Raw genomic sequence first — 21912 nt, forward strand, 5'->3', positions numbered from 1 at the left:
GGAGCAGTATATTAACAGCTAGAATTCACCAAGTCAAGTATTTCATACATATATATATATACATATAGATATCTACATCCTGAAAATATGCAAACAAAACTGTGTTTAGATAATTGATACTTCAAACTTGCATAAATAAATATTAAGGAATACAACATAACTTGGCTTCTGAGAGTTTCAAAATGTTATGAATAAAATGCTGAAGTTGTTGATAAACAAGCAATTATTTTAATATTTAAATATGGTCATATTAAATGAATTATTATGATAATTTAAAATCAATTATTTCAAATATGTTTATTTTAATGTATAATTCTATGGCTGGATGTAATAAGGAGTCAGGAAAAAATACAAATAAAAATACAATTAATTTTGATGTTTTTAGCAAAATATAGATGTATTTATTTTTATTTTTATTTTTTATTAATAAATATATTTATTTTTAGGTAAGATAAACATAATAATACAATTTATATCTAGTCTGGATGATTTAGTTCTTGTCACCCTGTTGTCCTCCCGTCATGAAAAAAGTCTGTCCTCACTCAGGTCCGCATGGAGCTGGAGGGGGCGTGACTTCCAGCTCCGGCTGAAAATCGGGAGATTTTCTGGAGAATATTTGTCCTGGGAGGTTTTCGGGAGAGGCGCTGAATTTCGAGAGTCTCCCGGAAAATTCGGGAGGGTTGGCAAGTATGGCGTACGTCGAGGTATTACGGTACTCGTAACTTGAGGTATCACTGTAGTCATACAATGGACGTACCTTTTTACTTGTAAGGCGACGTATTATGGTACTCGTAAGTTAAGGTGCCATTTTACTTGTAAATTGAGGTGTCACTGAAGTACTCGGGCACCTCAGAACGCACAAGGAGACTTGAATCGGGAAAAAGATGACTTGAGAACTGCTCTGGCGTGCAATAAAATGTTTTGTTATCATTTAAAAACTTGCAATATCATGTAAATATGATAGGAAGATCAATATATTAATTTCATCAAGTGTATGTGTATGCTAGCAAATGTGTTGTTGGCAATAAAAATAATGAAATTCCTTCAAGGTTAATACTGGTGACTTTGGAAAAAAATATTTTGCAACAGGATCAGCCTGACAACAAAAGTTGGAATTCAGTGTTTATGCCTTACCTTAACTTCTTGACACAAAAAGCTTCCTCGCAGAAACTAAGTTTGAACGTGACATGTGTCTAAATATTGCAAAAAGATTTGAGCAAAGGCTGAGGCGGGGCAGATAAAACAGTTCAATTTGGTGTTTTTGTGTCTGCTTTCCTGAACCTCCAGGCCCAAAACATGGAGCTGCCAAAACAGCTGAAAAATACTTTTCTTGGAGATTTTAAACATGACACAAAATAGAGCACTTGAATCAAATTGAACATCTTTATTTCTAAATATGGAAAAACAAATAAGGAAAAAAATATATTAACATGTACTCCCTTTTGAAAATCATGTGAGATGTTAAGGCATGCAGAGTCTGGCTTTCCAAAGCTAATAAGTTTTGTGCGAGTTTGTCAAAAAGGTCCCATGAAATGGCTCAAATCCTGGTTATTTGTTGCATAATTGTGTTCCAAAATGAATCCCTTTTCCTTTCCCTATCAGGCGATCTTAAAATGGCTTACTGTTTCAGATTAGGGAAAGACAAACAAGTCAATTGAAAACAGAGCGTCAGTGGACTACAGGGGATCCAGCAACACACATCTTTGTTCACGTGGGTTTCGCACAAAAACAAACACTTCATGGAACCTTTTGCACATTGCTTGTTATTATGAGGACCACATCATTCCAAAAAAATGAAAACTGCACATCAATACTGTTTGAATGAAATTAACTCCATGCTAGCATCAAACACGCTACATTCAGGGTCAGGGAATGTATGGACTCTGATTGGTCGACCATGAAGGTGAAGATGGACGGAAGGCACCTGGTGGTGGTCAGAGACAAGCAGGTCTACAGTATAAAAAATGGATTGAGGGGAGCACTCGCCAACATTTGGACTTTTATCAGGACCAACATTCTTTGGTAGCTTTTGAAGGCCTGATGGTGTCGAAGGTTGCTGGTTTGGTTTCCAAGTCTGCTTACAAGCATAGCAATGTTCCATCCTTCACCATTGGAAATAATGGCCTGGTGCCAACATCGCTATGACAACACTAACAATATGTTCAGTTGATTGTCAACCGCTTCTTTGATCATTCCCCCCACTAAAAAGAGGGAAATCTACAGTTGTATAAATTAATTTCAGGGACTTTCGCACACACGTTAAGACTGTCTGGTAAATAAATGATCGTCTATCACGTAAAAAAATATGACGACTATTCCAGAATCAAGTATTAGAGGTAAAGTATTTTTCTGCGTTAGCCCTTGAAGACATGTAGGAAGACGACGATCACACTCGCACGCACCAAACCGACAGGACGACGACGCCCTCCTCGTCACATTCACTAACAAGGCCTCACATCTTACACTGCTCCTGAGGTGCAGGGGAGCAGAGTTACTGAGTGATGCAGTTGTTGCCCATGTCTTCGGCGTAGCGGTCCAGTATTAAAGTGCGTAAGTCCTCCACGTCGCCGCGGAGCTGCTGCGCTTCAAGCAGCTTCTTGTGTAGCACTTCTGGATCCATCCAGTCCTCGTCTTGCTGCGACATCTCGACGGGAGCTGGGGAGACGAACAAGACACGTTTTCATTCATGTTGTGTGCAATTGTGTTGCGAGCTTGCCATCAATGAAGCTTACATGTGATGCCAATCAGCAGTGAGAGGTTCGGGTCTTGTCCCCGAGCCATTTGAGTCAGGATGCTGCACAAAGCGCACAGGCCACTGAGACAAGTCGTGATCTCCTCCATCAGACTTTGCGTCAGGCGAGGAGCAGCAGCTGGCTGCAGAGCACAGGATGCCTGGTTGGCGTTCTGCTGCTCTGCATCGCCCATCTGCTCCTGCAGTATCAGGTTGTGCTCCGTCAGTTCCTGGTTTTGGGCAGAGAGCTGGAAAACAGTAATGGAAGTCAGAGGTTACAGGAATATAAACAAGTTATATATATATATATAAATCACCTTTTTCATGGTGACGTGGAGCTCAGACATGTTCTGTTCTTTGGCAAACACGTCCTCTCTCAGAGCCTGGGAAGTGTTCTGTTCCTGGGACATCTGTTCCTCCAATGTCTGTACAGGAAAACAAATGAAGGTGTATGAGAGGATGATGATGATGATGATGATGATGATGATGATGATGATGATGATTTACCTTAATCTGAGAGCCCAGCTGCTCCATCATTATGTGTTGCTTCTCAATAACCTGCACACAACACAAACGTTGATGGACCAGCCAGTACCTATAAAGCACCACTTGGGCAGTATCACAAAGTTGACAATTGTATGATAAGTGTTGTCTATGGATGTTCTCACTCGTCCGAGTCCTTGTAATCTCAGAGCATTAAATCGATGGCAACTGGACTGTTTGGTTTGTCTGAGAAGAAGAAAGGCCTCTTATCCAAGTAGGCTTCTTCAGTTCATGCTCATAGACTTAGATTGGTCAGATCTAGTCTGTAATGTCTAGTCTTACTCCAATGAAGTGGTCCACTGTTACGTGAAACATAGTTTGTACACTTTTAACCTTCTACGGTAGCAAACAAAATATTAATTCGCTTTATTTCCTACGGGAACAGGACTTTTGAAATTTGGAAGACGTTAAACAAAATAATATTTCATAGGTAGGATTTCCAAAGACCTGACCTGATACCCCGCTTTCAGCTGGAGTGCAGCTGGGATAGGCTCCTGCCCCGTCACCCCGGGAAGGACAAGTGGTAGAAAATGGATGGATAGGATATGTTCATGTGCTATTTATGTGAATCTATGTTACTTATTTCCCTTTATGTGCTATCTATGGGAATCTGGTTATTGTTGTGCCATACAACTATTTTCCAGAAGCAGTGGCTGTCATGAACAGTCACAAAAATCATGAGAAAACACCTTAATCAAGGCACTGCACTTTTTTATTGGTTTTGACCTCTTCCTGACACTCCTACTATTCATTACTATTCATATCTGTCATGTGTGTTTGACTGTGTGAATGAAATATCTACGCTGATCGTTGTTTTTATGTATTGGCTCAGCATTTTACTGGAGCAGCGTTCCAATTACATTGTATTTGTAATGCAATGACAATAAAGGTGTTCCGTTCTATATTATTTATGTCCCTCTATGTGCACACTAAATGAATACACTCATTTCCTTCGTGTCTATGTGCTATTTATGTATCCGTGTTATTTATGTCTTTCTATGTGCTATCTATATTTATGTGCTATTTATATTCCCCTATGTTAATTATGTCCCTCTATGTGCTATTTATGTTGCTGGATGTTTAAGTATATGCCTGTGGTATACATGTCATCCTATGTGCTATTTATGTGAATCTATGTTAATTATGTTATCAGCCGAGTCATACCAAAGACTATAAAAATGTGACCCATTACCTCCCTGTTTGACACTCAGCATCAAGGGTTGGAATTGGGGGTTAAATCACCAAAATGATTCACGGGCGCGACCACCGCTGCTGCTCACTGCTCCCCTCACCTCCCAGGGGGTGATCAAGGGTGATGGGTCAAATGCAGAGGGTAATTTCACCACACCTAGTGTGTGTGACAATCATTGGTACTTTAACTTTTAACTTCATTTATGTCCCTCTATGTACTATGTGAATCTGTTCCTCTGTGTTATGTCGCTCTATGTGCTATTCATGTGAATTGTCCCTTTATGTTAATTATGTTCCTTTATGTTATCTATGCACTTTTTATGTGAATCTATATCCATCTATGTGCTATTTATGTGTCTCAATGTCAAAAGTGCAATTATTTAGTAAGATGGTTAAAAGTGCGGGCAGCACGGTGGAGCAGGGGTCAGTGCATATGCCTCACAATACGAAGGTCCTGGGTTCGATCCCCAGACTCAGGCTCTTTCTGTGTAGAGTTTGCATGTTCTCCCCGTGACTGCGTGGGTTCCCTCCGGGTACTGCGGCTTCCTCCCACCTCCAAAGACATGCACCTGGGGATAGGTTGACTGGCAACACTAAATTGTCCCTAGTGTGTGAATGTGAGTGTGAATGTTGTCTGTCTATCTGTGTTGGCCCTGTGATGAGGTGGCGACTTGTCCAGGGTGTACCCCGCCTACCGCCCGAATGCAGCTGAAATAGGCTCCAGCACCCCCCGCAACCCCAAAAGGGACAAGCGGTAGAAAATGGTTGGATTAAGAGTGCTTGTTAATACTCAGTAAAGTGTCTTGTATTTAGGTACAGACAGTAAAATAGACCTATTGTTCCCTCAAGTGGTTGGCTCGTGACAGGATTATTTAACCGCACTAAAGCGACTATGTAAAGACTTTCAACAAGCAAAAAGTCGCTCTGTGTAACTGTTTCATTGACCTTTTTCAATCCCTGTTGCTCCTCTCTTAAAGTGCTGTTCTCTCCTCTGAGCTTCTCAATGTCCAGAGTGTCCAGTCGGGCTCCATCTTCAAGGCCTTGTTGCACACGCTGCTGCATACTGAGGAAGAAGCATGTAACATTGAGGTGGAGGAGAGCACATGTGCATGCAGTACTGGATGCATACTCAGTGATGGTGGTCAGCAGGTCTCTCTCCCTTTGCTTCTGCTCCTCCAGCTGAGTTTCCTTTTCTCCTAGTTGTGAGCGTGTTGCTTCCAGAGAGGCCTCCAGCTCTTTTACTTTCTCTTGTAGCTGAGCTGCTTTTTGTTGGGCCTCCAGAAGCTGAAACACAAACAATAACAAATAAAACACACATATTCCCTCCCACTTCAGCCTAAAAGTGCGCTCACCTCCTTGTTCTGGCTCTGGTAGTCCTCCAAGGTGGGCAGGTCGGCCAGGTAGCGCTCCAGAGTCTCTATACGCTGCTGGTTGTCTCGCTTCAGTTCCGTCTCCTTCTGACATTTCTTCTTTAAGTTGCTGATGTGCTTGTCTCTACTCCGAATCTGCACAAACGCAACAGCAAGTGTGAGCAGAAGGCCATCAGGAAGTCATAACCTTTTGTGGTTTTACAAGCTTTCGAAACAAAGAAGTGCAAACACACACCCGCTCTTCCTGTTTCTTCATCTCCTCCGCGTGCCTCTCACACGTCTCTTTCAGGCTGTCTGTCAGGCGCCGCGTCTCCGCCTCCACCGCGCCGAGCCTGCGATTGGCCTCATCTTTTTCCAGGGCGGCACAATCTGTGAGCTCGGCAAATTGTGCCCTCAGGAAAGAGTTGTCCCGCTGAGCTTCCTGTAACATCGTCATGTGAGTCGCAGCGAGATGTTGGCGGCAAGTGCAGCATGTGAGCACACGAGGTCGGCGGTGCGGTCTGCGCGAGTCGTTACTAACCTGCAAGCGGAGCAAACACACGTCTCCTAAGGGAGCGCCTCGGCCCAGGAGGGCTCCGTGGACCTGTAGCTCGCTTTCCCTCAGACGCTGTTCCAACTGAGTCATATGCTGCTTTTGTCTGCGTGAATAAAGGTCGACATATATTTTTACATCTTTAATTTGGCTCAATACATAAAGAGTCAACAGCTAAAAAGAGAGGAAACACTTGCCGCTCTATTATAAGCTCCTTCTCCTTTATCAGATATTCGTTGGCTTTCACCAGAGCGTCCCACTTGCCGGACTCCGCGTGCATCGCTGTTGGATACAGAGACGGGTACTGGCCCGCACTAGAACTCATCTGGGGCCGAAAGAGACACAATCCAAACTAAATAATACACACTGGAGATGATTGTTTGCAGGATTAACATTTTTTTTAAATGCACTATCAAAAACAGGCAAAGGGGAACAATGTATGAATGAATGTATTCACTTATTAAAACAAGTGATTTGTACAAAACCCAAAACCTGTGAAGTTGGCACGATGTGTAAATCGTACATAAAAACAGAATACAATGATTTGCAAATCCTTTTCAACCTATATTCAATTGAATAGACTGCAAAGACAAGATACTTAACGTTCGAACTGAGAAATGTTATTTTTTGCAACTATTAGCTCATTTGAAATTTGATGCCTGCAACATGTTTAAAAAAAGCTGGCACAAGTGGCAAAAAAGACTGAGAAAGTTGAGGAATGCTCATCAAACACTTATTTGGAACATCCCACAGGTGAACAGGCTAATTGGGAACCGGTGGGTGCCATGATTGGGTATAAAAGCAGCTTCCATGAAATGCTCAGTCATTCACAAACAAGGATGGGGCGAGGGTCACCACTGTGAACAAATGCGTGAGCAAATTGTCCAACAGTTTAAGAACAACATTTCTCAACGCACTATTGCAAGCAATTTAGGGATTTCACCATCTGCGGTCTGTAAGATCATCAAAAGGTTCAGAGAATCTGGAGAAATCACTGCACGTAAGCGGCAAGGCCCGTGACCTTCGATCCCTCAGGCGGTATTGTGTCAAAAACCGACATCAGTGTGTAAAGGATATCACCACATGGGCTCAGGAAGACTTCAGAAAACCACAGTCAATAACTACAGTTTGTCGCTACATCTGTAAGTGCAAGTTAAAACTCTACTATGCAAAGCAAAAGCCATTTATCAACAACACCCAGAAACGCCGCCGGCTTCGCTACGCCCGAGCTCATCTAAGATGGCCTGATACAAAGTGGAATAGTGTTCTGTGGTCTGACGAGTCCACATTTCAAATTGTTTATGGAAACTGTGGACGTTGTGTCCTCCAGACCAAAGAGGAAAAGAACCATCCGGACTGTTATAGGCGCAAAGTTCAAAAGCCAGCTTCTGTGATGGTATGGGGGTGTATTAGTGCCCAAGACATGGGTAACTTACACATCTGTGAAGGCGCCATTAATGCTGAAAGGTACATACTGGTTTTGGAGCAACATATGTTGCCATCCAAGCAACGTCTTTTTCATAGACACCCCTGCTTATTTCAGCAAGACAATGCCAAGCCACATTCTGCACATGTTACAACAGCGTGGCTTAGTAGTAAAAGAGTGCGGGTACTAGACTGGCCTGCCTGTAGTCCAGACCGGTCTCCCATTGAAAATGTGTGGCGCATTATGAAGTGTAAAATACCACAACGGAGACGCCGGATTGTTGAACAGCTTAAGCTTTACATCAATCAAGAATGGGAAAGAATTCCACCTGAAAAGTATCAAAAATTGGCCTCCTCAGTTCCCAAACGTTTACTGAGTGTTGTTAAAAGGAAAGACGATGTAACACAGTGGTAAAAATGCCCCTGTGCCAACTTTTATATATATGTTTTATAAATATGTATGATAGGTTGCTGCCATTAAATTCTAAGTTAATGATTATTTGCAAAAAAAATGTGTTTCTCAGTTCGAACATTAAGTATCTTGTCTTTGCAGTGTATTCAGTTGAATGTAAGTTGAAAAGGATTTGCAAGTCATTGTATTCTGTTTTTATTTACGATTTACACGAGGTGCCAACTTCACTGGTTTTGGGTTTTGTACTTGTCACATGACCTATTTTAAAATAGGTCGTGTGTGTACGCCTCCAGGCTTTGTCTCGTCTGGCTCGACATGATTTTCCAGTGACCATCTCTGTGAGAGGAACCCAATTTTGGTTCCAAGAAAACAACCATGTCCCACTGGACCGCTCTTCTCATGTTGTCACGGAAACAAAAACATCATTTGTTTTGACAGGTATGAAAGAAAAGCAGGTTGCTCATGCGCCGTGGAAAGAACACATACCTGCATGTGTTCAACTTGCATACGTAAACTCTCCATCTGCTGCTTCTGATGTTGCTGCTGCTGCCAGCTCCACAGCTCGCCACATCTGTCCTGGCGTAACGCATCGTAAGTTTTGTTGCCCGCATGCTCCCTCAAAAGAGCCTGTGTCTGCAGGCTCAGTGGGCTTGCATAAACTCCTGCGGATCCAGCCCCGCCAGAATGGCCTGCCCTCAGATTGGATGGGTCGCCAGAGATAAAAACGCCAGGCCTGGTCTCAGGGAGAACTCTATAGCTGTGATCCATACCTCCTCTGGAAGCCTCCGAAACATAGTCCGGGTTGTCTCTAATCCCTGTAGTCTGTAAGCGAAGTCTGACATCAGGGCATAAACCCCCCAACAGTGCTGACTGATTGAAGGTAGATTCCACCGCGGGAGTGTCAAACCTCTGGCTCTCGTCCAGCCGCGTGTGATCCGTGGGGAAAAGGGAATGATCCAGCCCATTGACGAGACTTCGATACCGGCTCAAGCAGTCCGGCTTGGGCCCAGCGGGATCGCTTCCCATAGCAGTTTGAACATCCAGGTTGGGCGATGAAGCTGATTTGGAGAGAGAGGATGATTTGGAGGTGGAGCCACTCGAGGTTCTGGAGATGGAGGAAGACCTGTTAGCCTCCACAGAAGACAGAGACTCCTCCTGGGCGCTTGCCTGGGGCTTAGAGGCCGAGGCTCCGGCCGTGGATGGCATGACATGTGCCGTAGGTATAGGAATCTGACTGCGAATAGGCTGAAAAGCGGGGCTGCTTCTGGAGCTGGAGAAGTCTGCAACCCAATTAAAAAACGGGTAAAATTAGCAACACATTATCTCACTGTTCCATATACAGATGTACAAATAACACAGAGAACACTGCAGGCTACTTCCTCTATTTTCAGCTGGTGATGCAAAGTAGACACAGCCGTGTCTGTGGGTGGCCTACTTTGTTTTTAAACATTGAACCCTCTTTAGCGCAAACAAACAAAATGTGTGCATTTCATGATTACCGTCACTATAACAAATTGATATCAAGCACTGTGTTTACATGCAGGACACATTTTGTAAGAACCAAGTAACACCCTTAAATGACTCACGTACACACCCCAAAGATGTCTCCATTATGCAACAGCAGAATTCCTGCGACAAGACAACGTTACAATACCTGAAGAAGTCTTGCAACCAGGCAATTAATCCAAAGCAACAAGCCCATTAGTCGCTGTCGCATTTTAAAGCTGAGCCTAGCTGAGCAGCAGTGCACTTCAAATCCAGAAAAAAGTCAGAGGCTTGCATTTCCCAGCAACAGTGAATCACCCCAAGAAGCTAAGCTGACAGCAGGTTTTGTGTGTCCACAGGAACTAGCCCAAGCAGCCTGTATCAAACACTGAGCAAATACATCTAACTAGGCACACACAGGAAAGGTTAGGGGTATTTATAGCCCACCTCTCAAATTACAGAGTGATCTGCGGGTGACGCTTATTTAAGCACCTTTTCTCCTCCCCTCACACTAACATCACATGCATCCCCACATTGGAACAGTTTTGTAGTTGTTGTTGTTGACAGCTTCCACAAATCAGATCATGTTCATAATCCCCATAAATAGGTATAATAACAAAAAGTGCAAAATGAAAGGCTTTAACATTATAAAAACTATAGTTGCAAAACAGTGTAGGCCTCTAGGGTTTGTGGCTCCTAACTGGCTAGAACAAGTCTAAACTAGTCTGTGACAAGATGTGTGCTCAGCAGGCATTCCTTCCTTTGCAAATTACATAACATAATTATATATACCTGTTATTGTAAAGCACACTTTAGGTAAGTTCAGGCAGCTACAACTGAAAACACAACCAAAAAAATAACCTTCCAGGTTTTTCTATACATTTTCCTTCTAATCTTGCGACACACCCTTATGTTTGCAACAGGTCATTACTGAGGCTAACTTTGGACTTAATTGTCATGTTGCTAGGCTTTAGTCCATCCATTCTTTTTCTACTGCTTGTCCCGTTCGGGGTCGCGGGGGGTGCTGTCGCCTATCTCAGCTGCATTCGGGCGGTAGGAGGTTTTAGTGTCACAATACCTGAAGAAGTCTTGCAACCAGGCAATTAATCCAAAGCAACAAGCCCATTAGTCGTTGTCGCATTTTAATGCTGAGCCTAGCTGAGCAGCAGTGCACTTCAAATCCAGAAAAAATTTAAATAATAGTTTAAATGACATGAAAGTGGCACCATATTCAACCATTGTGACATAACTAAATAGAGATGTGCAAGAAAGGGGAACACAGATATTACAGATATCAGCTGACACTGACACTGACTGTGGCAAACTCCAGCTTGGGCAAAATCTTTGCAGACACGACACTTAATAATTACAACAAAGAGTTTAATGAAGAGCTGCACCACCAATTGCTTTAACTCAAATTCCCTCATTCAAAGAATGCAGCTACGTGAGACTTCTGCTGAAACGATGTGTCCAAAGTTAAGAGGACAAGAGTAGGTCTGCACCAAACCATTTTTTCTTGGGTAGATAAAAAATTAATCTGTACATTTTTTTAAATAATTTTTTGTATCTGTTTTTTGTGAAGTGATTAGAGGTAAGAATCTTTGGGCAACTCATGATTCGATTCCGATTCTTAGGGTTACAATTCAATTCAGAATTAATTCTCAATTCAATATGACTGTCGTAATATATTATTCATTTGGTATATAAACAAGAAAACCTTTTCAAAGCAGGTTGCAAAAACTCCTGTTGGATGCTGACATATGACTTTTAGGCCTGTGTTGGCCTAAAAACAAATGTTTTTATATTGAAAATAATAATAATAATAACATTCTCTTTTTTTAATTACAAAAAACCCAAAGTTAAACAATCTCATAAAGGAAAATATAGCAACCCCAACTCCAACCAAATTCCAGCGTTATAATACTTAGATACAAATTTACAAAGCAATGAGAAGAAATGCAATACTTATTCAATATAATACTAAAAAATGATAACCAAAAAGTTATAAAAGGCAACATTTTCAATAATAATAATAATATCTACAAAATACAATTTCTGGAGAAATTGTGCGTGAATGCCCCAAATTCTTTAGCGGAACTGAAATGCAGAAGGAATGTAAAATTAATTTGTTTGAAATAACAGTAGGAATGATTTGAATATTGGAGAATGATTGTTTAAATGCAAGTGGAATGTATAAGGAAAGTGCAAACGGTTTAACTGTAAAATTGTTTGAATGTAGAAATACTGTCAATGTTGAAGATAGGAAACTGTACTGCAATGTACTTTGAATTTAGAAAATGGAAAATGTGTTGTAGTAGTTGGAATTAAACTATGAGAATGGCTGCAAAATTGGCCAAGGAAGAATGCCTCCAAGAATGAACTTACTAAACTAACCCTAATGGGTAAGTCCATGCTTTCAGCGGTTGGGAATTTGAACCAGGTCCTCCTGGTTGCAAACCGATCATGCTAACCACTGTATTAAACAGCCAGGCTTTCATACCAGTTTGCCGCTGTGGTTGAAACATATTTGTGTGACAAGACTACTTTTTTGGCTACTTTTTAATATAAATCAATGTTTTTTTCTTTACAATTAAATGTATCTATTTAAATGACTCATAGATGTAAAGATTTTTTTTTTGATCCCTTCTGTAGTTCAAACCAACTTCAGTTGGATTAAAAGGCATGTTTGTAAGCCTGTCAGCCAAACTGTCTGCCTGTCAAAATAAAGAGAAAAAAAAGAAAAAGAACGATTTAGCCGTTGAAAATTACATCTAATTACCTAGAATTCTTTGCTGCAACAGTACAACGCTTTCAGCTACTTTTTTTTGTACAATACAATATGTTAGAAATGGTTAGAATATTGAAGAATGCTGATTGAAATGCTAGTGGAGTATAGAAGGAAGGATAGAAACAGTTGGACAGTAAAATAGTTTGAATATAGAAATACTTTAAAAGTAGAAATCATTTTAATGTTGAAATCGCTTTAATGTTGAAGATCAGAAAATATTTTGAAATGCACTATGACTATAGAAATGATAAATGTATGTCGTAATAGGAAAACTATATGACTCAAAGATGTAAAATGATCTAAAAAAATATTTGTGCATCAAACATTTGTTAATAAAAGGGAAAGATTCAATCGTTTAATTGATTGACTACCCAGAGTTCTTTGCTGCAATAGTACAACGTTTTCAGCAACATGGCTAATGACTCAAATATACTTGAAATTCAAGCTCCTCCACCATCATTCAGATCTGGCGGGTGGAACCACTTTGGTTTTCATGTGTTAAGTATGACCGTGATGGCAAGCGTGTTGTAAACAAAAATACAATGTTATGTCGCAAGTGTCACAATGACAAACTACAACATTGGAAATACAACAAACATGACAACACATTAACGCCAACATCACTCCGATGCGGAAATAGGTGGAACCAAACAAAAACAAGGAGCGACAACAAACAGGCTACTAACTTTACCCGGGGCATTATTAGGACATGATTCAAAAAGGGCAAAAGAAATCGCTACTTTTATTACTGTCAACATGCGACCCTTTTGCTGTTGTGGAAAATGTTGGGTTTGCTGCGGACACTTGAGCCTCATTACAAGATTCTTTCACGAACCTATTTCACCAATACTGTAATTCCTGCTTTGTACAACAAGACAAAAAAAGCCCAATTAGAGATAGTAGTGTCCGTAGATGGGTGATTTATCAGATGCATCTTTTTTTCTTTTTTTTTTACAAAGTGCTGTTTTTGTTTTATATGGTGCTAACAAAGAATGCACAGCAGAAAACGGGGCAGGTATAGCTGCACCAGATACATTTAATTAAAAAAACTGTACTTTTCAGTTAAAACAACAATGGTGATCATTTTAATAAACTACAAGTAAAAAAAGGCATGGAAATTTCTCTCTTTTTTGTATTTAAAAGTATTTTGTATTTAAAAGTATTTTAGTGTAAAAGTACACTAAAATATTGAGCCGAACCGTGAATTTTGTGTATCGTTTGATTGATTGATTGAGACTTTTATTAGTAGATTGCACAGTACATATTCCGTACAATTGACCACTAAATGGTAACACCCGAATACGTTTTTCAACTTGTTTAAGTCGGGGTCCACGTTGCGCCCCGAGTGGTCATTAGGAGTGTAACGGTATTGTAGATACTGCGGTATTGTAGTTTCGAAGTCTTTACAATAATGCTGTGATGCTACCAAACAAAAACTTGGTGATTGTGTAGTTTTTTTCTAGCGCTTTAGCATTGGCCGGGTTGGAAAATAAACTACATCTCCCAGAATCTTCTGTGCAGCGCATGGCCAACAAGGTTGGGATCGGGGAAAGCAGTTAGCAGGAAGTGAAGTGTGTGTGAAGTGTGAAGTGAAGTAAATGGGAGGAATTGTTTTTTTGAACATTTACTGAAAAATTCCTGCCATTTCATTTTACACACTGTGGCATTTTTAAGTCTTTTTTTATGGACATATGCCACAATAATATATCAAACCGTGGCCTTAACACCATGATAATATCATACCATGAGATTTTAATACCGTTACATCCCCCACTAAAACTAAACGGTTACCAATGAATATTGTGGTTCTTTAAAAAAAAAAGCACAAAATTGGTAAAATTTTGAGTTTAACCAAATTTTTGGGAAAAATAACTCACATTTTTTAATAAATCATCTCTTTATCTTGTGAGACTTTAACTTACAGAGCAAAGTGTTTCTCTTGTTTGTTTGTTCTTATGGCATGTCACAACAGAAGGGTACAGGTCATGACCAAGCGAACAAGTGTGATAAATACAAGAAGACCAGCTATACAATTCAATAAATAATATACACAATTGTACCTAGTACTTACCAGCATACACAGTATGTAGCTGAAAGTATAATAGCTAATGATAATGACACTATTAACATGACAGGGCATCACAGTGGCAGAACTGTTCATGTTGTAATAGATCCTTTCCACGGTGACATCAAACCACTTCCTCTGTCTGTATTTGTCAGCGTAATAGCAAAAAACACAGGCTGATAGCTACAAAAACGGAAGCTATCAGATCACTGTGCTAACCAGGCTCAGGGCCATTTGGCGCCACACTGAATAAGCTGCTCAAGGGACACAAAAAGACAAGACATTGCTATAATAAACCAAAGTGCTAATGCTAGCGGAATTGTCGTTAGGGAAAGCCATGACCCCGGGTTATTTTTTTAGCTGCAGATTTAAAAGAGTAACTGCCTTGGATTTAACGGTACATTTCTACAGTAACCGGAGGGAACATTACTTGGGATCGCTGTGGGCACTAATTTAGTCTGCGTCCGTTAACATTCTCTAAACAGTGTTTTTCTTTTGTCCACCGACCTAGTTTATCTACCTCTACTTTAAGGTCACAGTGTAGGCATGACGCTGCATCAAAGAACTGCAGAATACACACCCATAGAATAAAGAACAAGTAGAAGTCACCTTCTGTGCTGTCCGATGCAGAGGTGCCAAGACCAGTGTCCCCGCTATTTGACGTTCCAGGCCGGCGGCCAAAACGACTCCGGAACTTCTCTGACACAGCTGGCGTCTGCCACTCCATGTCAGCAAAGCGGGCTAATGTGCATTTGTGAATGATACAAGAGGTGAACGTCAACAACATGCTTCATGAAGTAAGTGTCATGCAGTAGAATAACAAGTGTCAAACCTACCAGCTGGTTTGGATGTGGTTGTCATTCCATACACAACTTGGCCTGAAGGATGAAAGGAAAGTTTACAAATAGGAAGGAAGACAGAAGAAAGTGACATTAAGTAATCGTCATTACGGTGGGCCAAACAGCCAATCCATAGCAACGTCCAAACACTCCAAGCAGAAATGATCAAACCCAAAACACGAAAACATCACAAAACAAAAACAAAAAATGCTAACTCTAAAAACAACTGCATGAAAGCAATTATGTAAGTTCAATGAACAGAGCGGACATTAGCCAGTAGGAGTGTCCCTATCCCATATTGATATCAGTCCGATAAGAGCAAGAAAGTAAGTATCGGATTATATCAACTTGCACCTAAACTCTATGATATGAGCCTCTGATATGAGCAGCATGTTCATATCTTAACGTCCTCCAATAAGCACACAAGGTTGGTCTTTTCTTGTATTTTAGTCGTTATTTACAAACGATAAACATGGTAGGCTATAGGCTACGAGGAGCTCGCAGCTACACAAAGAGCTAAGCACACACTAGCACACAAGATAGACCTATGTAATAAGTGTTCTTAATTGAACAATTTTGCAATCTAAAACACCACATTTGTCAATATAAATTAGTATCAAATATTTTTATCATACTATTTACATATACAAAGTAGCCAAGGCAGAAGCAAATCAGAAAGTATCCAGTAAACTTTGTGGCTGCCTCATTCAACTTACTGCATCATTATTTTAATTTACAAAAAATAATAGTACAATGGTTTGTGCTGATATTGTTTCGAATCAATAACGGTATCGGCCAGTGCTCAAGGCCACTACAATAGCACATCAGAAGTGAATAAGTTGTATTGGGACACCCTTATTTGCCAATATACAAGGGGAATTCCCACCTGACAGGTTGTTTTTTATAGACATGAGTTGGAAGCCCAGAAGAAAGTTAACTGACTTTACATCAAAGACATCTATAAAAGCCTCTTCTTTTTTTTTATAATATGATGGGCTTTAAAGCACTGCAGATTTTTGGGGGGCTATATTCAAAACAGAGGTGAAATGACAGGTTATTTATTCTTTAGGTCTTTGGTAAGCACTTTGTCTCATACTAATATTAGCTATCTGAATTGGTTGCTGTATTTTATTGGAAAATATTACAGACATATCTTTAGCAAAGACAAAGAAAAATCCCCATTCATTCAGTGTATTTAATTAGTCCGTTACATTTGCTTTATGGTGTTATAATTGCGTGTTACACTGCAACCATGGTGTGTAGAATAAATAAACTAAATTCTATGACAGTGGTGTTTCAACTTTTTTCCACTGAGGGCTGCACACTGAAAAATAAAAAGCATGCAGGGGGCCATGTTGATGTTTTTCGTTTCCAAAAACAATACAGTATTTATTTTAACCATTAAGGCTCCCCTCAATTTTGAATCTAAATCATTAAAGTGTAAACACAAGTCAGATATCCATCCATCCATTTTCAACCGCTTCGCCTTTCAACTGTCAAAACTTTAATTACTAAATCAACTTCAGATCTATCTGTTGAGCAATGCCAGTTTTAAGGTAAAAACTGCCTGCATGGCTGCTTTTTGTTAATAGTAGGATTATAACTGTATTGTAAATACTGTGTATAGCGGTTTCAAAATTATCACAATAATGCCGTGACAGTAAACGAAAACTGAAAGTACACCCACCAGTATAGATTTTTTCTGGCACTATCGAGTGTACCGGTCTGAGAAGCAAACCGCAATTCCCAAAATCCCCTGCGCAGCGCAGCTCAGTAAAAGATGGCAGGAATCACAGGGGAGCAAAGAGGGAAGCTAGTGTAACCTCCTGCAAAAGGTGTAGTCGGATGTTTGGACACATTTTGGCTTCACAGTCAAGGAAACTAAAGGAGGAGAAAACACGACCGATATGCAAAATACAGTTTGCAGATATTGCCAGACAGCAATCATCTGCAATTCCGGAAATATAAGCAACATGAGAAGTCACTTGATTAATTATAAACCGGAAAAGATGATTGATGCAAAACCAACATGTAATCAATTTGTATGGCATTTCAATCAATTTTTCTAATGACAGCATGTTTACAATGTCAGTTTAAAGATACTAAAGTCAATGGTTTTTTTTACATTGGCTTGTAAATTGAAAAACGTTTTTTTTGCACTTTATTTTAAAATACCTATTGGTAGTGATAAATAGGACCACAACATTTAAGCATTATATTATTGTTTATTTATAATAAGTGTGTTTATCCTTAACATAAGTAGCACCTAATTTTCCTAAAATATATTTTTTTCCAAGTCATCTTTTTTTTCCTTTTACATTACAGCAATAATATCGTACCGTGGCTTTAATACCGTGACAATATCGTACCTTGGGATTTTGATATCGTTACATCTCTGGTTATTAGTGTATATATTTCAAAATATTTTCATAGCACTGCACCGGTTGGCTCTTTTTTTCCTCTTTTTATGTTTTTTTGTAATAGTATTTTCTACATGTGCCGCGGGCCTTTAAAAAGGTAGTTTTAGCCCACACTATGGACACCCCTGTCCTATGATATAACTATGTTAAATATAAACTTTGTTGTGCAGTTGCAAGAAAAAGTACCGTATTTTTCGGACTATAAGTCGCTCCGGAGTATAAGTCGCATTTTTGGGGGGAAATTTAGTTGATAAAACCCAACACCAAGAATAGACATTTGAAAGGCAATTTAAAATAAATAAATAATAGTGAACAGGCTGAATAAGTGTACGTTATATGACGCATAAATAACCAACTGAGAACGTGCCTGGTATGTTAACGTAACATATTATGGTAAGAGTCATTCAAATAACTATAACATATAGAACATGCTATACGTTTACCAAACAATCTGTCACTCCTAATCGCTAAATCCGATGAAATCTTATACGTCTAGTCCAGTGGTTCTTAACCTTGTTGGAGGTACCGAACCCCACCAGTTGTATATGCGCATTCACCGAAGCCTTCTTTAATGAAAAATTAAATGTTTTTTTTTCAAATTCACGAAAAAGTCACATGTTTTTTTATTGGTGCACAAAATGAACCGTGCATGAACATCGCCTTGTTCAAAGAACAAAACCAACACAGTGCATGAACTCACAACAAATTACACACCTTACAGAAATTAGATAGATAGATAGTACTTTATTGATTCCTTCAGGAGAGTTCCCTCAGGAAAATTTAAAAATGAATTACCATGCATTGATTGACGAGAACCCCGACTTAAACAAGTTGAAAAACGTATTCGTGTGTTACCATTTAGTGGTCAATTGTACGGAATATGTACCATACTGTGTAAACTGTACTGTGTATTCTCTTCCTTTGCAATCTGCTAGTAAAAGTTTCCATCGATCAATCAAAAAACCTGCAAATCAGATGGAAAATTAGAGGGAAAATTGTTTGGGGTTATCCATAATACGCTGATAGGGAGAAGTTTTTATTTACACGATAAGTCGGCTGTGTCTTTACCTGTGGCGGAGGCTCCGCCGAACCCCTGAAGCCGACTCACCGAACCCCTAGGGTTCGATCGAACCCAGGTTAAGAACCACTGGTCTAGTCTCTTACGTGAATGAGCTAAATAATATTATTTGATATTTTACGGTAATGTGTTAATAATTTCACACATAAGTCGCTCCTGAGTATAAGTCGCACCCCCGGCGAAACTATGAAAAAAACTGTGATTTATAGTCCGAAAAATACAGTATGTGAACCCTTTGGGATTACTTCCATTTCTGCATAAATTGGTCATAAAATGTGTTTTGACCTACATCGAAGCCATAACAATAGACAGTCTGATAAAACTAATAGCGCAGATAAAATATTGGTTTTCATCTTTTTATTGAACACAACATGTAAACATTCACAGTGCAGGGTAGAACAAGTATGTGAACCCCTAGGCTGATGACTTCTCCAAGAGCTGATTGGAGCCAGGACTCAGACAACATGGAGTCTAATTAATGTGACGAGATCATACGTGTACATACACCTGTGATGAGTGTGCTGTTCTTAAGAAGCATTGCCTGAAGTGAACCATGCTTCACACAAAAGAGCTCACAGAAGATCTATGCTCAAGAATTGGTAACTTGCATAAAACTGGAAAGGGTTATCTCTAACAGCTTTGATGTCCATGTGTCCACAGTAAGACAGACTGTCGACAAATGGAGAAGGTTCAGCACTGTTGCTACTCTCCCTTGGCGTGGTCGACATGTAAAGATGACTGTGAGAGCACAGCGCAGAATGCTTAGTGAAGTGAAGAAGAATCCCAGAGTGTCAGCTTAAGACTTGCAGAAATCTCTGGCACATGCTGTCGTTATTGTTGACAAATCTACAATACGAAAAACATTGAACAAGAATGGAGTTCATGGGAGGACACCACAGAGGATGCCACTGATGTTCGAAAAAAAACATTGCTTCACGTTTGAAGTTTGCAAAAGAGCACCTGGATGTTCCACAGCACTACTGGCAAAATATTTTGTGGAGTGATGAAACCAAAATTGAGTTGTTTGGAAGGAACACACAACGCTATGTGTGGCGGAAAAAAGGCACAGCACACCAACTTCAAAACCTCATCCCAATTGTGAAATATAGTGGAGGTGGCATCATGGTTTGGGGCTGCTTTGCTGCCTCAGTGCCTGGACAGATTGCTTTCATCGATGGAAAAATGAATTCCCAAGTTTATCAAGACATTTTGCAGGAAAAATTAAGACCATCTGTTTGCCAACTGAAGCTCAACAGAGAATGGGTAATGCAACAGGACAACAACCCCAAGCATAGAAGTAAATCAACAGAATGTTTTGAACAGAAGAAAATACGCCTTCTGGATTGACCCAGTCAGAGTCCTGACCTCAACCCGATTGAGATGCTGTGGCATTGCCTCAAGAGAGCGATTCACACCAGACGTCCCAAGAATATTGCTGCACTGAAACAGTTTTGTGAAGAGGAATGGTCCAAAATTCCTCCTGACCATTGTGCAGGTCTGATCTGCAACTACAGGAAACGTTTGGTTGAGGTTATTGCTGCCAAAGGAGGGTCAACCAGTTATTAAATCCAAGGGTTCACATACTTTTTCCACCCTGCCCTGTGAATGTTTACATGTTGTGTTCAATAAAACATACATGTTTTGTGTGGTATTAGTTTAAGCAGACTGTATTTGTCTATTGTTGTGACTTTGATAAAGAGCAGTATACATTTTATCACCACTTTATGCAGAAATCCAAGTAATCCCAAAGGGTTCACATATTGGCTCTTGCAACTGTATTGGTTATGAACCAAACAATGGATGGCTAGTGGATAAAATAGCAAACTGTTTACTATCAAGTGAACTATTCAGTTGCTCGTAATAACCTGATCAGACGGCACCCAAAATAACAACATGAACACTGTGTACCGTTACATAACAGCTTTTCCAAACATGTATGCCCCCCGAAGACCTGAGGGTGAACGAATATTAATACCCCCCTCAGCATGATTACACTAATCTTACACAATCGTTCTAAATGGTTGCTATCTAGCTAATTCGTTAAGGAAATGTGTGCCTCTCACTACAACACCAAAAAATGAAAGACGCAACTAACCGCAACCATACGTTACCTGTGTCCAAATGTACTTCCCAATAGGAGGTCGGGTTGAATAAATGAAGCTACCTGAATGAATACATACTACAAAATGTCATGTTATCTTCCGATAAAGTAGAATGCGGTGAAGCGCTGCGACGTTAACAACTTAATCTTGTTAATCCATGACAAATCTGCTCTGGTCCAACATGCTATGGCTAACATGCTAAAGATAGCAGCTAACCCATCGTAACTCGTGTTTGTCAACATTGCAGCTAAAAGTGGCACATTCGTCCATAGGTTCTCTAGTGACGCGATCAAACATGATAACGAGGCGTTACCTGTCGCGGCTCATCAATGAGGGAGTACAAATGTCGGTTTTAGGCAGGCTGCTGAATCAGAAGAATCCACTGTTGCAGTTGCAGTAGTTCCGCTAGTCGACTCAACGCTCAGATGGCAGACAAAGCAGACGAGGCAAGGGGGCGCTTGTTTAACGTCACGGAGTCTCGGGCTGGGCGGCATCTGTTGAAATTATTTTCTTGAAACGTTTTAAAACCTGTCTTGTTGTGCTTATTCGTTGACGAGCGGTATACTTAATACGCATATATATCAATAAGAGTAACAATTCTGCCAATGTTAAAAAATGTTGGATATGTTTCTTTTACTTTTTATTCCTAGCTGTATGTAGAAGTGGATGGTTGCATCAGCTCCGCTCTTTTAATGTCTGTCTGATATCCTTTGATATTTCCGAGGGATGTGTGCTATGGCTATGAGTTGTTTTTTACCTTGGCCTCAGTCTGGACCCCCTCTCCGGGGCCCCAGGCTTAGACCAATTTTTTTTTCCCCTCACCCCCTCCCCATTGTTTACCTGTATCTCACCTTTTTTGTAAGGGGCGCCGGAAGTTGACAGACCCGTCAGCGATCCTATTCTGTCTCCCTGTAATGTTTGTCTGATCTTG

The 21912-nt window shown here is 40.2% G+C and overlaps 1 protein-coding gene across 3 annotated transcripts; it reads right to left on the reverse strand.

Moving 5' to 3' along the window:
* Positions 1-1369: 1369 nt before the first annotated feature.
* Positions 1370-21446, reverse strand: cep85 (centrosomal protein 85). 3 transcript variants are annotated; one of them, XM_061951603.2, is made up of 14 exons: positions 21295-21446; positions 15379-15420; positions 15152-15283; positions 8691-9484; positions 6565-6692; positions 6356-6473; positions 6071-6256; positions 5818-5970; positions 5595-5749; positions 5411-5528; positions 3239-3289; positions 3049-3156; positions 2733-2979; positions 1370-2655 (listed from the first exon to the last, which is right to left on the reverse strand). In XM_061951603.2, exons 2-14 carry the CDS (start codon positions 15401-15403, stop codon positions 2492-2494), a joined length of 2379 nt encoding a protein of 792 aa, XP_061807587.1. In that variant the 5' UTR covers positions 15404-15420; positions 21295-21446; the 3' UTR covers positions 1370-2491. The 3 variants fall into 3 exon arrangements, with proteins under 3 accessions (XP_061807587.1, XP_072769082.1, XP_061807595.1); XM_072912981.1 differs by lacking the exons at positions 15379-15420; positions 21295-21446 and having other exon boundaries at positions 8691-9309; positions 9372-9484; positions 15152-15277; XM_061951611.1 differs by lacking the exons at positions 15152-15283; positions 15379-15420; positions 21295-21446 and adding an exon at positions 9859-10064 and having other exon boundaries at positions 8691-9309; positions 9372-9484.
* Between the last annotated feature and the right edge of the window lie 466 nt (positions 21447-21912).

Source organism: Nerophis lumbriciformis, linkage group LG04 (genome assembly GCF_033978685.3).
Source record: "Nerophis lumbriciformis linkage group LG04, RoL_Nlum_v2.1, whole genome shotgun sequence".
Classification (NCBI taxonomy): Eukaryota; Metazoa; Chordata; class Actinopteri; order Syngnathiformes; family Syngnathidae; genus Nerophis; species Nerophis lumbriciformis.